Source organism: Lutjanus erythropterus, chromosome 19, assembly GCF_056507025.1.
Source record: "Lutjanus erythropterus isolate fLutEry1 chromosome 19, fLutEry1.hap2, whole genome shotgun sequence".
Classification (NCBI taxonomy): Eukaryota; Metazoa; Chordata; class Actinopteri; order Lutjaniformes; family Lutjanidae; genus Lutjanus; species Lutjanus erythropterus.
This window is the reverse complement of record NC_139335.1, coordinates 9,349,931-9,368,550: the sequence shown is the minus strand read 5'-3', so window position 1 is coordinate 9,368,550 and position 18,620 is coordinate 9,349,931. Positions and strand designations below refer to the sequence as shown.

Below are 18,620 nucleotides of genomic sequence, written 5' to 3'. Positions count from 1 at the left end.
TAGTGACATACAGTGTTTTTCAACCATTTGTTGTGTTGCTCACTGCTTATGAGTTAAAATAAAATATAATAGTCATCAATGCATTTTACACCCCATCTTATATTGGTTGAATATTATATAACCCTAAATACACAATTCCAAAAATGTCATGGTGTGAATCCATTATGGTGGGGTAATATTTCACGGCAACATTTGCATTTGAACAGTTTTTCAATACTTGATTATCACATAAAGTGCATTAAACAATCAAAACTTAAACTTAACTTTTCCCAGATTGTAAAATGACAGAAAATGTTTTCAGACCAGTTTTGTGATGGAGCTGAACCACGTGAGGAAGGCTGGAAAAAAAATAATTCAACACATCCTCCAGAGAGTCATGTGACAAATGAAAACAATGTGTTTAGTTTCTCGAGGGCCCTGACTCTTTTTCTAAGTACTGCACCATAATGGACAATGTATTGTATGAATGTCAAAGGTAAAAAAAAAAAAAAAAATGGTGCAATAGTCATATGTCAGCGGAAGTCAAATAAGATGTTGATTGTCTGGTAATTTCCTTTTTTTAAATGCCAAGTAAAATCCCTGGATAACTTCCTGTCATGACACACGTGTGAACAAAAGAGATTCTCAAAGCAAACCAAGGCAATATTTTGTTTAAACAAAACAAGCAGAAGAGCCCATTTCAGTCAGCCATTTGTTCCTGGCAAGCATTTGTTTGGAGAAGAAAATATAACAACAAGAAATCTGAGCATTTTACGTGTCTGCAAATTGGATTGACTCTTACAGAAAGCAGTTATTATTATTTTTATGCTTACATTTGATCAAAATCCTATTTTTGCAAACTCTTCCTAGACTTATTGTCCTCAAAATGAGTCAACATACTTTGATGAAAATGGCTAATTTTCAAAAATCTGTAATAACTCATGAACGCGTTGAGATATCAACGTGAAAATCGAGACACACATTCAGGAGTCTCCAATAAGCTAATCTAGTAAACGGCATTGCAATTCACCTTTAGGGGGCACCACAAATGCGAAAAGTTTATATCAGTGTTTATATCTCAGCAGCACAGTCCTGAAGCTTGTCTGCAGCTGATCTCAAAGTGCGCATTCATGACTGTATGCTGAAGGACCTCTGTGAGTCAGAATCCTTGAAAACCCCTTTTTGATGTCTCCACGCCGGCGACCGTCGCGGCCACAGGCGTTATTTTATCAGGTCATCCCCTTCTTGTTAACATGAGATCTCAAGAACTTTGTTTGAGGGTAGGCCCACAGTCTCAGACTTTGAAAACCCCTAAACTAAATTATTTATTGATTAGTCATGAAAAAAAGTGGTAGATTAATTGATAATGAAAATAATCATAAGTTGTGGCCCTATTTCTCTTTAATTTTAGTTTAAATAAAATAAAGGCAGGCCGCTGCTGTTTAAGTTGTTTTAATAATTTCTTGAGTGAAATGACATCTTTTATTTTAAAGTGTCAAGAAATCATTTTCTAGGAGTAATTTTCTGATGTTCCTGGTAGGTCATTTGTCTTATTATAAGAAAATGAGTTTTTTAATAAGACTTTTATTACTACAATAGGAGGAAATTACTTTTTGCACTCAAAGAGAAGATTAACATGAAACTCAACTTCAGTTATCCCAGTGGTGAAACTGGGTCTAATAGAGAACAAATTATTGATGGTAATATACAGTTCAAATGGTTCGTTGTCAGCTCCTCCATCATTCACTGGAATGACTGGGCAGATGTGCTACAGAGGTGAAGAGGAGCATTGCTGTCTGCAGACAGCAGCTCAGGCTCTGCTCCATAAGAGGGCAGCAGCTGGACACAGACAGCATGGCCGCCTATACAGGCATTGTGGAGCGCGGCATTTCCTCCAGGATCAGCTTTCACCTCCGCCCCACGAAACAGCAGCTCCTCCTCACATCCTGTGTGTCTTCTGCTGGCAGCCAGACGTAACGCTGCCATTCGCTTCACCTTGGAGCTCAGTGTCCACTTTCCTGATGGAGGAACAGAGAAGCAGTCAAGTGTTATTAAAGGGGTCTGTAGTGCTGTTTATCCAGCTAGATAGCTTTGGTGTGAGTTGCTGAGTTTTGGACATATCTGCTGCAGAGATGTCTGCTTTCTAGCCATTTTAATGGAACTAGATGGAACTTGGCTTCTGATGCTCAAAGGACCAAAAATAATTCACAGACTTTGGTGTGAGCAGCTTTCTGTATGAAGTATTTTCTTTCTAGTCAAAAGAAAGTAGTTTTGGTAGATTCTACTGCAGAAAGAAAGCAGTTCCTTCATGAAACTGGGTCATGATTTTTGGAAAAAGACACTGGTTTTGAGAAACTCTTACTATAGGCCAGGGGGAAATATGGATTTTTGATTTTGGGGTGAACTATCCCTTTCACATATATTGAAGATTATCAGACAGAGGTCTTGAACTCATGAGTTCACACCGTCTCCTCATGCGCCGTCTCCATCAATGCCTTGACCAATACAGGTCCTTCAGCACAGCAATACTCTCCTTTCATGTTGCCACACATGAAGGTGTTGTGAACAGCCACGTCTCTGCACCTGGGCTGGAGGGGCCTGGATGGGGGTCATCTGTGGCCACAAGACTGTTGCTCAAATACAAGATCAGAATGTGAGCTGACACTTGTAATACCCGAAAAGACCACCAAGCGGCAGTATTGACCTGATATTTATGTCCCCAAACCAGCCATGTAAACCAAAGAAGCAAGAAATGTCAAGATTTAACACCCCAGTCCAGTTTAAAGCAGAGTTATTTTAGGTCTTTCCTCATTAATTTTGTCAGTTTGGTTTCAGTTAGTTTGCAGAGTGGGTTTGTGCATTTTAATTTAGTTTTCATTAGTTTCAGTATCAGTTTATATATATATGAATGAGAATCAGAGATACATTATTGATCTTGGTTGACATTGGTCATGTTATAGATTAAACAACAGAAACATATGTAACCATAGAAAGTTTATATTAAAAGGAAATATTTGTACAATCTACTATTATATGTAACAGAAATAGCCTAATATAACATTAATATGATAAAAAATATATTGTGTAATTGCAGAGTTACAGATTATCCAATGATACCTAGATGAGGCAACATAATCCAAAAGCACACATCCAGTGCACAGGACTGTGGCACCACTAGATGTTCCTCCAGCAGCTAAACAGTAAACCTGCATGGTGGATACAATCAGGTCATTGTAGCTGAGGCAGACAGACATGGAGGCGGCCTTTTACTCTTTGGTCTATTTGAATTTAACTGAATAGCCTTTGGCCTTTGCAACATCCTCGGCACATTCCAAATGCTAATGGCATGGATGTTTGAATAGCAAAGTTTTCCATCGTTGCTTTTGTGTTCGGACGATGTGATCAGTTTTTAAATGTTCAAATAGCTGCAGAAAGAGAACATGGAGGTCAAAATGAACAAGTGCTGCTTCTTTCAAAAGCAGGTCACTCTGGTGTCTGCGAACAGGAGGCCAGATAAAGTTGCCACGGTGGCTCACTTTTTTATTTTTAGGGGTACAAGCAGCATCGCTCACGGTGGACCCCTATTTTTTTGTTCTGATTATTCTTACTTTCTTTCTTCTTATTTTTCTCGTCTTAAAGTGTTTGTGCAGCATAACGTGTAAGACAAAAATTCATAAAAATTGGCAGGTGTGTTGCAAACTCCACCCACTACTCAGACAACAATATATCATGGACCTCAAGGTCAACGTATATATTACTTGCCCTAAGCAAGTGGGCTATCCTCTTTGATGAAGATGTTTTCTAATGTAGGATATGTTTTGCATTAAAAGTGAAAATATTCTGGCTCTACACGATGGCTCATGATGTGAAACCACTCTCTTGCTCCTCTCCTGGTATTTCCACATCTGGATTTGTGGGTTTATTTTGACCGAATTAGAGATGTTGATGGAGACAGTTTAAAGACCAGCCAAAGTGGTTTTGGTGAGTCTCATTTTGTTTCTAGTTTGAATGAAGTTTGTTTTTACGATGATATAATGATTTTCTGTAAAAGAAGTCTGGTGAGTTCAGCTGTCTCTAGTTAACTCCTCTTTCTTCTAGTTACTGAGTAGTTCCTCATTACCTAATAATTACTCACTTGTGTCCCCAAATGTAAAGTGATGCATTACTGAGTAGTTAATAAGTACTACATAGATTCATAGGAACTCAAACTTTTGGTCTTTCTTTGTACTTTTGGTCGGAAGCGTTCCAAGTTGTCTGGAGTACACAGTTGGTTCCTGGGTTTTCCTGAAAGGCCTCCCCTTCAAATACCTTGGTTGCAAAGCTGACTAATAAAGACAAGAGAGCAAAAACTTTTGAGCATTTGACGTAGCTTTGACAGAGACTCAAAGCCAAACTCACCAGAGCCCCAGTCTGCCTATGAAGAGTTTAAAAAACCTTTTATTTTGGAAATAGAGCCAATACAGCTCTCACAAGAGTAGGAAGGTAAAATTTGCTCTATTGCAGAAGTCTACAGAAAACAGAAAGCAACATGCAGAATTACAGTTCCATTAAGCTGGAACAGCCCCTAAGTGGGCTGCTGCAGAAAGGAACTTGTTGGGCTAAAAACGCAGTGTATTTACGGACAACAATCTCTGCAGTCATTTTCAAACAGCCGAACTGGGAGCAGTTGAACAAAGGTGGACCTCAGAATTGGCAAATTTTGACTGAGGAATCAGACATAAACCGGGCCAAGCAAATGCAATGCAGGTGCTTTGACTGGCAAAATGGGAGCTCAGAGTGGACAGGATCTCTTGCTACTCCATTTATCCTCTCAGAGGAGCTTAAGTGTGCAATACAAAAGCAACACTCAGCACTGCCCTCTCAGGACTGTGTGTGCCAGGCAATACCTGTGTTTCCTTGAAAAGCTCGAAAACCAAACTCACTGTCTCACAGGCGGAGGACCACTGACCTGGGAGTTTCATTTATTTTGGGATTGACAGCGACAAACAAATAAGAAAAGAAGAAGAAAACATCAACACAGAATAACTGAAAAATAAATCTTTTCTTTTTTTTTATTTTGCAGGGTGAGTCACCAGGAGGGGGACCAGCTTGAAATCAGTCTACCACAAAAGCTGCCGAGGCTCGTCCTCACTCAGCCGAGGCCGCCAAGGTGTGGACCAGATCGCAGACCTGATTAGGAGGAGATGCTGCCGGCCAAGTTTGAATGACACAACAGAGGATTACTGCAGGGCTTGTGAACGCTGCACAATGACCTTCATGGGTCATTTAACAGCATCAAGGTCTAATGACATTTTGGCTATAGACTTCACTGCTCCACAACCCTTATCTGATGGACGAGAAAATGTCTTCATCATGACGGATGTGTTCTTTAAACGTGTACAAGTCATTCCAACTAGAAACCAAATGGCGGTATTTTATTATCTGGGTAATTTATGGGCTGATATATTGTACTTTTTAATCATTATAATACAGTGCCATAATTTTTATTATAGGTTGAGAAGCTGGAAGAGACAATTGACTGTTGTTGTTACGGAGGTATCAATTAATTTTAGATAATACTTAAGTGTTTACCTTGCAAAATTGTTCATTTAAATCTTATTTATCTCATTGTTTTCAGTATTGTTTGTTTTAGGTCGGATTATATATACTTTGGGGTTTCCGTTCTGTCTCTCTTCTTTCTTTTGTTTGGCCTTCAGTCACAGGTGTGGCTGCGGGGAGTCCACTCAATTTTGAGGGAAATAATGATTTATGGAGGCATATAACTATTAATGTGGTGTTTTTATTTGGAATGTGGATTTTGATTTGTGTTATCACAGGCAGAATACTGCCAGTGCACTGGGTTGCACCAACAAGGATTGATTTTTAAACATCATTGTGTAACTTTAACTTTTGTTGCACCAAACTTTTAACAAGCTTGAAATGAAGAGACTAAATTTAAACCTCGCTTTAACCCTCAGTTTAGTTTACACTGAATTCTGTTGCACCAGAACCTTAAACTCTAATTCAAAATTTGATCCAGTAATTTTAAACTTACACTTGAGGAGGAGGACAGACTCAACCCAATTTATGACACATCCCTTTTTTCTTTGACTCCAGCTGGTAATTCAGTCAACAGTTTTTCTCAAAGGAGAAATTGACTGACTTTTTAGCTACCTTGAGAACAATATAACTTTAGGTAACTTTTTGTACCTTTTTAGCCAGCAATACAGCTGTACAGTTTTTTTCTTTACTTTTTAGCTCGCTAAAAAAAACTTAGTGTCAACTTCGCAGCTAGCAACATTAAGGAAGGAGTGTGACAAGTGACAAGTCCTGGAAAGAAAACTTGCAGTTCACAAATTTAGATGAATGTTGGAAAGCAGCTTGTGCTGATGCTCATAACAGATCTATAAATACACTGGTAAACTAAAACAGACACAGGCACAAAATGTACAGAAACTAGAAGACCAATGTTTCATTGTATTTGGCAAAAATACTGAAACATTCCAGGAAGATTATTTCAGAACAAATCTTACTGGTCCCGTTTTAAAGTGGGCTTATATCTAGAGAAACAGGAGCAAAAGCATTATAGACCTCAACTTGCTTCATGCCAAACAATGTAGCCTATTGTCCTGTTATGGAAAATGATTCACATATCAATCATGTTATCATGCTTTTCTTCAGAAAAGACTCATTAAAGGCTGAACAGCATGCATTGAATTAATTATGTTGGTTTAACACATAATGATGAAGTGAACTGGCTAATTTATGCAGAAAATGCATTTTTTTTAATTTTTCTTCGACTTATTGTTTTGTATATATTGCAATTATTATACTGTATTTTGTACAGATTGCATTTGTTAAATGTTGTTTTGACTTTGTTCGTTTTTCTCTCTAATGTTTGTGTCACTAGCGCAATGTAAGTTGTTTAATATGTTTTGCTGTAAATATGTTTTTATGGCAGTTGCCCCACTCTCAGTGTTGCAGCCTCTTTTATTGAACCCCGTTTCTTATTTGTACTATTAAATCCACATATTTGCCACTCAGGCATTACAATACTGAATTCAACAGAAGAATACTGTAAATAAACAAAGAAAGATGTACTTTAGCTAAAATTAAAGTAGAAACATGCGGGTGTGGACATGACTAAGAGTGAATCATCTTGCTCTGCTTCAACACTCTTTGTAAAAATATTTCTTACGTCATCACGTCGTGTTTGAACGTGGCGGCGGGGAACCAACAGCAGCACTGCCCACCTAAAGTTTTCCACTTAGCTCGCTGGCTAGCTGCGTTTTCTTGTCAAAGTAACGTTAATTGACTTGTGAAAACAACAGTTTATGTTTTACGTTGTTACTGAATGGCATTCGATGTCTTACTAAGTTTGGTTTGCCTGTCTAAACCGATCAAACACGGCTTTCATCGCGATATCTCATGACTGCGATGGTAAGTGAGCCAGTCCAGCAGACTAAAAACAATCTGAGCTAACTTAGCTAACACATGCTAACAAACACAGTTAATGACACGTTTTCTAGTTTGTTGGGACATCTTTATCTACTGAATCTGGACTTTTATTGTCGCACTGGCTGTGAAGACATTTCATCGGTGTGTTGTTAACCTCTGTTACAGACTTGCAAATTAAGTGGCCTGTTCAGCGTTGGCGAGGACTTTGATGATGAGGTGAATCCCAGCAGACTCACACACACACCTGATTTCAACTGTTACTTAACTGTGCGAGCGGGCTGCTCACATTCTGTAACATAATGATCCTCCTTCTGTTACCCCTCTCTCACACTGTGTTTGTGTTTGTGTTTGTGTGTGTGTGTGTGTGTGTGTGTGTGTGTGTGTGTGTGTGTGTGTGTGTGTTTCCCAGGACCTGCTGGGGACAGACTGGGCTGTCCGCTCAGCGTCTGGACCAGCCGATGTGGCAGCTGCTGTGTCATCTTGCGCTCTGCGGGCCTCCTCTGTTGCTCACAGAGTTCCGGAGAAAAATTGCCTTCAGCAAACTGGAGAGAGATCAGCTGCCCTGTGTAATGGCACAGCATCAAGGAGCAGCACGCACACTGCTGCTGCTGCTGGACAAACTGTTGCTCTAGGTTTGCGACAGCTCTCCTCCTCCTCTTCCTCCTCCTCCTTCACTCAGACTCACTCCTCCCGTCCTCCCACGCTGATCAACTCTGCGTCTAATCTGGCACCACAACAGAGTCATGCTAACATGGAGAGGCTACAGAAGCCCTGCATGACTCAGGACGATTTTGATGATTGGGACGTTGACCTGGCAGATCTGGACGAGTGTGACCGCCAGATGGGACAGCTGTTTCAACCTCCTGCTCCAACTCCACCTGCGCCCGTGGTCGTTTCTGCATCTTCAGCCAAAACGTTGCGACCCCCGACCTGTGGAGGTATTCAGACACGACCTGATCAGAACCTAAGAGAGCCCAGTATGGCACGCCAAGGTTCTGGCTCATCTAGTCATAACCCACCTCCTCAGACTGTCTCCACTCCTCTGCGATCTCAAAATCCCCGTCCTGCTTTCCTGCCAGTCCCTCCACAGAGTCCTAGTGTTTTCCCTGGCCAAACTGCGATGTCCTCCGCCCCCAGCCCAATTTCCAGGACATTCAACAGGCCCCAGCAGCCACAGAGAGCATGGGCAACTCCAAGACCATCTCATCACACGCGTGGCCTCTTTGAGACCATCTCCCCAGCACCCTCCTCCTCCTCAAGCTCCTCTGCTCTGAGCCCTCATCCCCTTCGCACACCGGTCCTCACCAACCGCCTCGTCCAGCTTGTATCTGCCTCCAGTAAACTCCCAACGAAGAGGCCTCGCTCTGAGCCTCACCGGCCCAGGACCCGACGCTTCCCTGGCCCCGCTGGACTCCTGCCACAGCAGGTTAGTCTCATGCAGAGCTGTTGCTGGTCCTGTACTGTGCATCTGAAATCTGTCTGGTTGCAGTGGGTTGACTCCTTTGAGCTGAACGCACCAGAGCAGTCAGATCACATGTAATCTCACCCCCATAGTCTGTTTTAGTCTCATTACGCTGCTGCTCTGAGGTTTTGTCCCTTCAGCTCTAATGAAATGACTGTCGAGGAAATCTAACGGTTATGTGTTTGTTTTTCCACGGTGGCATGGTGTAATAATTTGATTCTTCTCTCTCAGCCGCAGGGTCAGAGCATGGATGAAATAGTGGTTTCTGTTCCTCTGATTCCTGCTCATGGTGCAGTGGCCCGACTGCCAAGCCAGGTAATATAAACATAATCAGCTGATTTTTTTCTTGATTAATTGATAAATTGCCTGTCAAAATTTCCTAAAGCCCAGTTTTACATATTTGAATGTCTTGTTTTGTCTGATCAACAGTCTAAAATAGGTCACCATAATTGAAATGTTATCAAAATCACAAAATGGCCAAGTGCAGTATTCACATAGCAGACCTCTGCAATTTTTTGATAAAGGAAAAATGTGTGGCAAAACTTTATTATAATGAAATGCTGTAGTGCTGCAGAGATGCCCTGGCCTATAAATCTTGTTCTCCAGATGATAGAAAACATGTTTTCTTGGTACAGACCCCAACAAATGTCACATCCTCATGATTTTTATAGTATTTTTTCAGTGAAAATGAAAACTATGATGCAACAATGATCATTCCCATTGCAGTACCTGTCAAAGTAATCACAATATGATTTTTTTCTATTGTGCAGCCTGTGTTTAACCCCAAATAGAAGTCAGAGAAAATCACTCAGACCAAAGCAATAAGTAGAGCTGACCAGCAGCAGATACAGGGTGCACTTAATTGACAGAAAAACTATTTTCAGTCTTTGTTGAGAGGCTGTCTGAACACTGTTGGGAGAATAGGGCTGGGCAATGAACTGATATATCGATGTTGAGATGTGAGACTAAATATGATCTTAGATTTTAGAATTGTCATATATATGTAGATATGACAGATAAATGAGATATGTCATAAATGTTGTATTTTCCTTTACAGTGAAGTGATGTCATTTTCTGAATTTACCAGACTGTTTTAACTGTTTTATCATTTTCCTTTACCCACTTTGCCCATGCTGTTGTAAATAACACACATGAACTGTTCCCACGGACCAACAGGTGAACAGTGTTGACGGACAGTTTGACACTGTCCGTTTTCACTGAAAGTGTGTGTGAGCTTGACTAACTAGCGCTACGGCCGATGCACAGCAACTGGTGCACTGCCAAAAGGTTTCAGGTAAAAGTCACGGTCTAGAATTCCTGTCCCACCTGTCCGAGTCGTAGATATATGATTTTGACAGTTTGGGTCACAGGGCGTGCAGAGGAAATTGCACAATGATACGAGCATCGTGCACTGAATGTTTGGGACGAATGCATGTCACAGAAAGGACAAAGCACATGTAGTAAAAACAAAAATTGATAATTTTTATCCCAGTCTGTACAGTGTAATGTCATTAAAGTCTGAGTATTTTAAGTAAATAACGCCATCAGCACAGTTACTGTAGTTTTTGTAGGTGTACTAAACCTGCTTTACATGTTTTAAAGGGGTCCAGCTCACAGCCGGAGGAAGACGACTTCAGTGGCGGTGCTTGGGCGGCGATGAAGGCAGAAATGGGATTGGATGAGAGGAACCCCTCGTGCTTTCTGCACTCCTACAGTGTTGTCATGGTGCTTCGAAAGGTGATGATCGATGACCATTATACACGCTCTGTTGTTCAGTTTTAAACATAAAGACATGAAAAAATCAGACTCACACTGCATCCCAGTTCAAGCTTCAGCTTTATTGTTATTGCACAATACAGAAGTATTGGAATAAGTACCTTTTTTATTTAGGTCAAGCCGTTTTTGAATTATTTCTCCTCCATCATAACAGACTGTGTGTCACTGCTGGAGGTCTATTGGCATAATCAGAACAAATGAAGGAGCTCTACCAGAGGTGTTTTGTAATTATAAACAGTACGATCACTCATCAATCATTCTAATGGAGACTCTCCTCTCTGTGGGTCGACCTCTGTGGAATAACTTACCAGTGTTTTTGAGTGGCGAGCACTTGAACGTGTTTGTTTCTGTCATGGCAGGACGCTGGCTGAGCTCTTTCAGGTTCAGTTAAATGATCCTCAGCTTCCAAAATCCCCATTTTCATGAACAAACAAATGAATGCACAGCCCTCCCTGCTTCTGTTGACTGAATAATAACATGTTACATCTAATAAAGCGGGAACAAAGGATGACCCCAACAGTAACTGCTGCTGTGCTCACTGTCTTTATAGACTGACATTAGTAACTCATCCAAACCCAGTGCAGCTCGGATGTTTGTGCAGATAGTAAAAAACAAAGGCGAACAGGGGAAGATAATTATTTTATGATGATGGGGAGCAATAATTTGACAAACTGACTAAAGAGCTTCTTTCATTTTAATGAACTAAATAAATAATCTCTAGCAGTGTGTGTTGCTGTCTGGCACAATGTCATTCTCAAGCCTGTGAACTTGTTTTCCATTGCAGCTAGAACCTGATACCTGTACCATTTTTCTTTTGGTTTTGATATCACCTCGAAGTGAGCAGAGCCAGTCATTGACCACTGAGTCCTCAAGTTACAGACATGTGGTGCCGAGACCAAGACGCTTCTTCTAAACGCAGCAACAGTATCATTATCCATCACAGTGTTTCGCTGAGGATATGGTCATATGCCAGTTTGGTGGCCGTCACCCGGCCTTAATTGAGAACACCATCCCTTCATATCCTCTGTTATAAGAGTAGTGTAGCACCTGAGTGTGGGAGAGAAAGCGAGTGACAGTGAGTGATGGTGAATGCGAGCAGAGGAAAAGGTAAGCAGTGAAGTTGTCACTCTGGCAGTACAAGTACAGTGTAGGCTCCAGTTTGACAGTGAATACTCTGAATAAAGGCTGCAGCCTCTCAATACCAAATTACTTGTGTGTGTTGTTTCCCAACTGCTGGAATAGGATAGTGTTGCTATGATGATGAGCTCCGCCTGCGTGGAGGCCGTACTGTCTGCAGTGGAAGTATCAAAACCGAGTAACATGTAGTAGTAACATATCTAAACTGATATGAAACTGTTATTTGAACAAACCTGAGTACAGAAATGGAAAAACTTGTATTTCATGGCTTGTATGGAAACAAATAACCTGCAGTAAAATAACATACAAAAGAAACAGGTACTGTCAGCGATTAATAAACCTACAACTCTCAAAATATTTTCACACTACAGTATTATGGGTTTAAATTAATGTGGGGTTAAAAAAAAACTAATATGATGCTTGTTTGCTTTTGTTTGTAGGCTGCACTGAAACAGCTGGCAAAAAATAAAGTACCCAACATGGCTGTCGTCCTGAAGAGCATTATCCACACACACGCTGATGCCAAAGCTGTGTTCAAAGACCCGACAGGTAGCAGACGCACACACACACACACACTCTGTAATATCTGAAAGATGGTGAGAACCCCACCAGGCTCCAAATAAACTGTAAAGACATGTGTTAAGTGATGTTGAATAAAAGAGGTGGTAGGCGGGCTGCTTCACATTTGACATTTGCTCACTGGCTCGACTCGCCTGATAGAGCTCCACATGGTGCGAAAGCGGAGTTCAGCCACAGTAACATGCTTGATTACACACACAGATATACTGTATATACGATATATACCGAGTCCAGTTCACATCTGTTCTGACTCGACAGCAGGAATCCTCTTTTTTCCCTCCTGCTCTGTCTTAAGCCTTCACCCTTTTTGTCTGATCCACCTCTAAGCTGAGCCGGTTGCCATGGCCCCCAGAGAGAAGCCACAGGAGGTGCACTGATTATTAACACTCAGGAGTGGATGTTGTACTCAACACCGGACTTAAGTGCTTATTAGTGATTCAATTGCTGTAGATTGGCATCAGGGGTAGAAGGGTGTTAAGTGCTTCTGACACCACGAGGGACCGTTCTGTCAGTAATGTGCCTCCCACCTGCTGAAAGGTTTGCAGCTTTTTCTCCAGCAGGCAGAAGCTGCTGACAGCCTGGTGGTGACTTCAGTTTATGCCAGTGTTTGGAAAAAGATCAGTCGATTAATCGATAGGCAGGGAAATTAATCACCTACTTAATACCTTTAGTCGTTTCTCAAGAACAAGTGCTAAAGAGTTTTTGCTTCCTGCTTCGAAAATGTCAAAGTTTGCTGCTTTTCTTCGTATTTTCTGTTGTAGTTTCAACACATTTTGGGCTTTAGAGTATTTGTGAAACAAAATAAGCAATTTGAAGGTGTCATCTTGTGACATTTTTCACTATTTTCTGATATTTCATTGTCTTAAGAGGACCTGCTTGTTTAGAAGAGTTAGATTTGAAAAGTGTGTCGTGCCAAAAGGCTGAACATTAACATTTCTTGTTTGACCTGTAAATCTGGGGATTTAAAGGAGTAAAACACTGCACCTTTTTCTCCACTTTATTAGTTTGCTGATTGGAAAATAAACATTATGGTTGTAATTATTAAAATGAGATCACAATGATATGCCTTTTTCATACTTATAGAGTCCAACTGACATAATCAGCTAATATGGGCCTGTGACAGATATATCCATATTGGCTTATATGTTTTTGATGTGCACCAGTATGAAAACATTTCTTTTTTACAGAAGATATAATAATGTAGAAAACAATGCTTGAGATGATTTAAATTTAGCAGATTGGGGAACAAGAAGAGCTTTCTGGCAGGTGTAAACACGGAGAAGCTGTGCCTCTTGTTTTACAACCTGCCCCTAATTGACTGGCAGTATTAAAATAGTCAGCAATTAGACAAAGCTGTTTATTTTATTTTTGGTTATTCTTTATTTTGCTCTGTTATTCATTCTGGTTGACAATGCATATGTTAAATTATTTCTTTGGTAAAGTTATTTGTTTAGGAAAGCAGCCCTCTGAGTACCTTCACAAAGTCATATTGGTACACAGTTCACATAGAAAACATATAAAACGTCATACCAAAGAACAACTTTGACTTGCAACCGTTTGTTGTTTTTAAATGACATTCTGCCGATTGTTCTCACTGTTCTGTTTATAATATTTTGGACCAAAGGGGAGATTCAGGGAACTGTACATCGGCGTCTGCTCGAGGACAGAGTGGAGGAGCTGAAAGTCGGAGCCGTACTGCTGCTCAAACAAGTAAGACTCGCAGCTACCGATCCTTTAAGCTTCAGCCATGATGATCGCTGCAGTTTGATATGTTAACTTAAACTAAATGCGCCCTCTCTGGACAGGTGGGTGTGTTTTCCCCATCCCATCGAAACCATTATCTGAACGTGACGCCCAACAACCTGCTGAGGATCTACCACCCCGATGGAGTGAGACTGTCCTCCACTCAGCTCCCCCCGCTTGTCCTGGTGAGCGTCCACGACAGTCATCTGAAAACAAGAATAGCACAGTTGCATTCCGAGAAATATTAAAGCTGTCAACCTGTCAGCTGTGCCCTAAAAACATCTTTGTTTTTTTTTCTACCCAGGACTTGATGCTGCCGTCACCCGCTCGGTCCTCTGACGTCCTCCGGGAACCCGTGTCTCAGATGCACCTGGTGTTTGATGAGGACGATGACGAGGGACCAGAGAGGGGAAACTGCTCAGAGGGAGCTCAACACCCCCACGCCTCGAGAGACACTAAAGCTGGCTCCAGCAGTTGGCCCCAAGAGCCTGACGGGAACCCCGCACCACAGGACTCAGGCTGGGATGCAGGTGGGGCCCCTTGTATGTAATAACATCATGATGAGAGAGAGATTAATTCCAAGTGTCAGACTCTGGTAAAATTAAGTTTTGCTGAATAAAACAGCAACACATCTGGTAACTTTTGGGACATTAATATTTGACTCACTACCCCAAAACCCAATCTAATTTGTAGCAAAACAAAATAGACGTCTGATTGCATCGTTCTGCATCACCGCTGCAACTAACCAGTATTTTCATTTGGAGGTAATCTGTTTTTCTTTATATTATTCAGTCAATAAAGTGTCTTAAAATAGATTCACATGATGATTCACAGCACAAAGTAGCAGAGCCTGAGTTTGTGTTTGAAATTATATGCTTAGTCTGATCAGAAGCCAGCTCATAACTATTCATCTAATAATGGTATGGAACATAAAGACAAGCCAACTTCAGCATTTTTAGCTACAATACTAAAGTGGCTCCAGGAACCTTAATGTCTTTCCATCAGTCTTTCTGGTCCAGGGTCAAATATTCCATCCACTTAGTAATAATGGTCATTAGGAATTATAATTATAATAATGATAAGCATCAGAAAAATGGTTGAAAGGGAAATTCACCACTTTTTATGTGCATATCCAGTTAGTGTTGATGGTAAATCTTGCAAATTGGAACAGTAAATCCCTCACTGCTGCTACATTGACCAAGAAAGCTGAGTTGCACCAACATGTACCATGATGCATTGCACTCAGTCTTCTGACACACACACACACACACACACACACACACACACACACACACACACACACACACACACACACACACACACACGTTGCCTTGTACCACAATCCTAGCCTCTTAGCTGTTATATTGTTGGCTAGAACATTCGGTGACAAAAATATTTATCTAGCGCCCCTGGCTACCCAGAGACAGAGACTAGAAATCCAAGATGAAACAGCCTGTATTTTAAACAACAGATTTTGCAGCATTAGATTTTCTCAGTCAATATAAGAAGCTCTGAGGAGTTTATTGCTTCAATTGACTACATTTAGCATCAACACTGACTGGACATGTACATGAACATTTACCTTTAATACTCTGTGGATCATCAGGAGGTCAAATTCACAGCAGAAAACAGACGTGTGCTGTGTTTTACTGTGATTGTTTAGGGTTGGTTATCTTGCAGGCTGTGATTTCAGGAATTTCCAGTGGTTTAAATGGGAAACTAGAAATGCAAGTCATCATATAAACAAATTGAAAGATTGTGATGTTTATTGCAGCTTGGTGATATGACTTCCCTTCAACACACAGCTCAGCTCACCCTTGCCATCTTCTGACACAGCCTTCAGTGGTGATAGGCTATTACTCGAGACGTGGGCAAGACTGACATGTTTTTTATAGCTCTTTATATACAATCTATGGTAACTATCGTAAGAGATCCAAGCCCTTTTTTCCTAATCTGAAATATAATCTGATATGTGACTCCAATCAGAATGGCTCGTCCACTGATCGCCACCTCATCCTGTTCATGTATCCATGAGCAAATAAGTGAGAAAACTGTAAATCACTTTGGATACAAGCACTTTATATTATCATATATTATATATTTAACTGTTTTCTTTACAGAGGATAGACGGCTTTGATTTAGGTGGCATTCCTCTGATCACATTTTACTTTTATTTTTGAAAAGCATTATAATTACAAAAACGAGTCACTGTTTTTTATTCATCAAACAATTTGTTTTTTGGTGATTAATGACAATTAAAGCCTTTGGGGGCAGAAAAGTTTTTAAACCAAGAAATGTGTTAGTTTGTTTTTTCACTTGATAAAAGATCCAAACAGTTGACTGAGCTTTCAAAGTTTCCAAAGTGTCTAATACTGCTCTTCACAAAAAAACTGTTTCTCTGCTGCCTGGACGGACTGTCTGGATCAACTGATATGCAATTTTTGACACCGATGCTGAATTAAGAGGGGAAAAATTCACAGATAACAGATATGGTGGCAGTGTCTGTGCAGATTTCCTGTTCTTTTTAACAAGAGTAGTTAAATATTTATGCAAAATATTTTTTAACATGTTAAATAATTGTCAACCAGTTCTAGAAATTAAACTGAGAAAAGTAAAGAAGATATAAAAATAAACGAAATGGCCACATAGACATCAGTACAGTTCAGTTATCACTTGCTGTAATACTGCCATAAGGGCCAGGTTGTAAAACAAGAACCAGCTTCTCAGCATATACAGCTTTCCTCTTAAATTCCTCACAAGTGTCCTCATTGTGTGAAAGTCACTCCGAGCATTGTTTTCTGCATTATATGTTCTGGAAAAAAGCTTTCAAATTGGTGCATACTGAAAAACGTACACTGACACTGATTTATAAGTGTATTGGCTCATGCTCATATATCAGCCCACTGATGTATCAGATGGTCTCTAGCCTGGCCAGCCTTTGTAATTGTATTTCTTTTGCAGCTTGTGGTAATTTATAAAGTTGATCAGTTGTTCTGTTCAGATAAACACACTGTACAGCACCTTATTCTGCACACATGACAACAATTAAGCTCAATGCAAAAAACCCCAACAATCTTTGTAACAACTGTAAGGATTACATATTTCCAGGCAGAGAGATGGATTTCTTTGTTTGCTACCACGTCGGTTGAATTTGATGTGAATTGTTGTATGTTTCTGTGTCTGTTGTGCAGATGATGACCTGGACGAACTCCTTGGTGAGTTACCTGAGGACACCTACAGCCTTTGATGTAACGTCGCGTCAGCAAACCCTCCTCAGAGACTGCCTCCAAGTTATTTCACGACTGACTGACTAACAGTAAAGATGTTGTCCTTTGTTTTTCCTGATATCACCTCCGTAAAAATCACAATTCTCCGACCTCGAAAGAACTTGTGAAGATGTGTATATGTTGTAAAGATGTTTTCCCAGTAAGTCCACTGTGTCGGATATCCTGTTTATTAAAACCACAGAGAATATTCTTGAGTTAATTTATTGTCACCGTGTCATTGCTATGCATCACTGACGATTGATGTGTTATAAGAAGCAGTCACTTGAAGCAGAACTTGCTCATTAATTAATTACAAAGCTCTGAAAGTCAACTCTGTTTGATTTCAGTGTCATGTCTTATATTTCTGCAGAAATAGTTAGTCTGACCGTGTGTGTTGGGGGGGGGGGGGATGTGAGAATGTGACCCCCTCATGTTTGTGTCATTCTTTGTTGCACTTTGCTTCAGTGACCTTGGAGTGGAAGACTAATCTACACAGCAGTGATTTACTAATTATGCAAAATAAGCGAGATGAGGCCTCTTTGTCTGCTGCGTTTTCCTGTTTGTTTTTGTCCTTTTTGTCCGCTTTCAGTCGTGTCTATTTCTCCATGGCTCAGAGCGGAGTGGATAAACTGTGACCCAGGCTTGTTTACCATGCATTAAGAGGTGTATGTGAGGGGGTTTCAGGGCAGGGATTGCAGGGAAGTAGTTTCACAAGTCCCATGTGGTTTTTCTGACCAAAAAGTGTTTACTCAGCCCTGTTTGCAGGGGAGCCACAGCATCAGGGTGGAGTCGGACTGTGACTAACAGGCTCTTATGGAGGCTTTCCCAACAGAATCTGAGCTCCAGATCCAGACTCCTCCACTCCCCTACCAAACTGTAACAGATTCAGGTTAATCCTCTGCCTCTTTGTCATATTTTGTATAATGCAGCTGCTTAAATTTCCTGGTTTGTGTTCAGAAGAGTGGAAATGGGGGTGATGAAATAGGGTGTATTTTCACTCATCCCAGATTCTTTTTGCTCATAGTTATTTGGCTGAAATAAGTACAGTTTACAGTGCAGTCTGTAAGTATATGGACCAGGACACATTTTCTGTTGTTTGGCTTCTTACTGCTGCACATTTAAAGTTAAATTATACTCTGCAACTGCTATGTGGACACAGTGCTGACTTTCAGCTTAAATATGATTTTGTTCACATCCATTTGGGGCGAACAATTTGGGAATTGTAGCCTTGATGCTGTCTC

General features: G+C 40.7%; 1 protein-coding gene across 1 annotated transcript; it reads left to right on the top strand.

The window, feature by feature from the left end:
• Window positions 1–7,188: 7,188 nt before the first annotated feature.
• hrob (homologous recombination factor with OB-fold) lies at window positions 7,189–17,599 on the top strand. Its single transcript, XM_084745051.1, has 10 exons — window positions 7,189–7,398; window positions 7,582–7,632; window positions 7,826–8,842; window positions 9,110–9,193; window positions 10,481–10,615; window positions 12,232–12,340; window positions 13,995–14,080; window positions 14,176–14,298; window positions 14,418–14,643; window positions 17,305–17,599. The coding sequence occupies exons 1-10, from the start codon at window positions 7,387–7,389 to the stop codon at window positions 17,358–17,360; spliced, it is 1,899 nt and encodes a 632-aa protein (XP_084601177.1). The 5' UTR covers window positions 7,189–7,386; the 3' UTR covers window positions 17,361–17,599.
• Window positions 17,600–18,620: the final 1,021 nt, after the last annotated feature.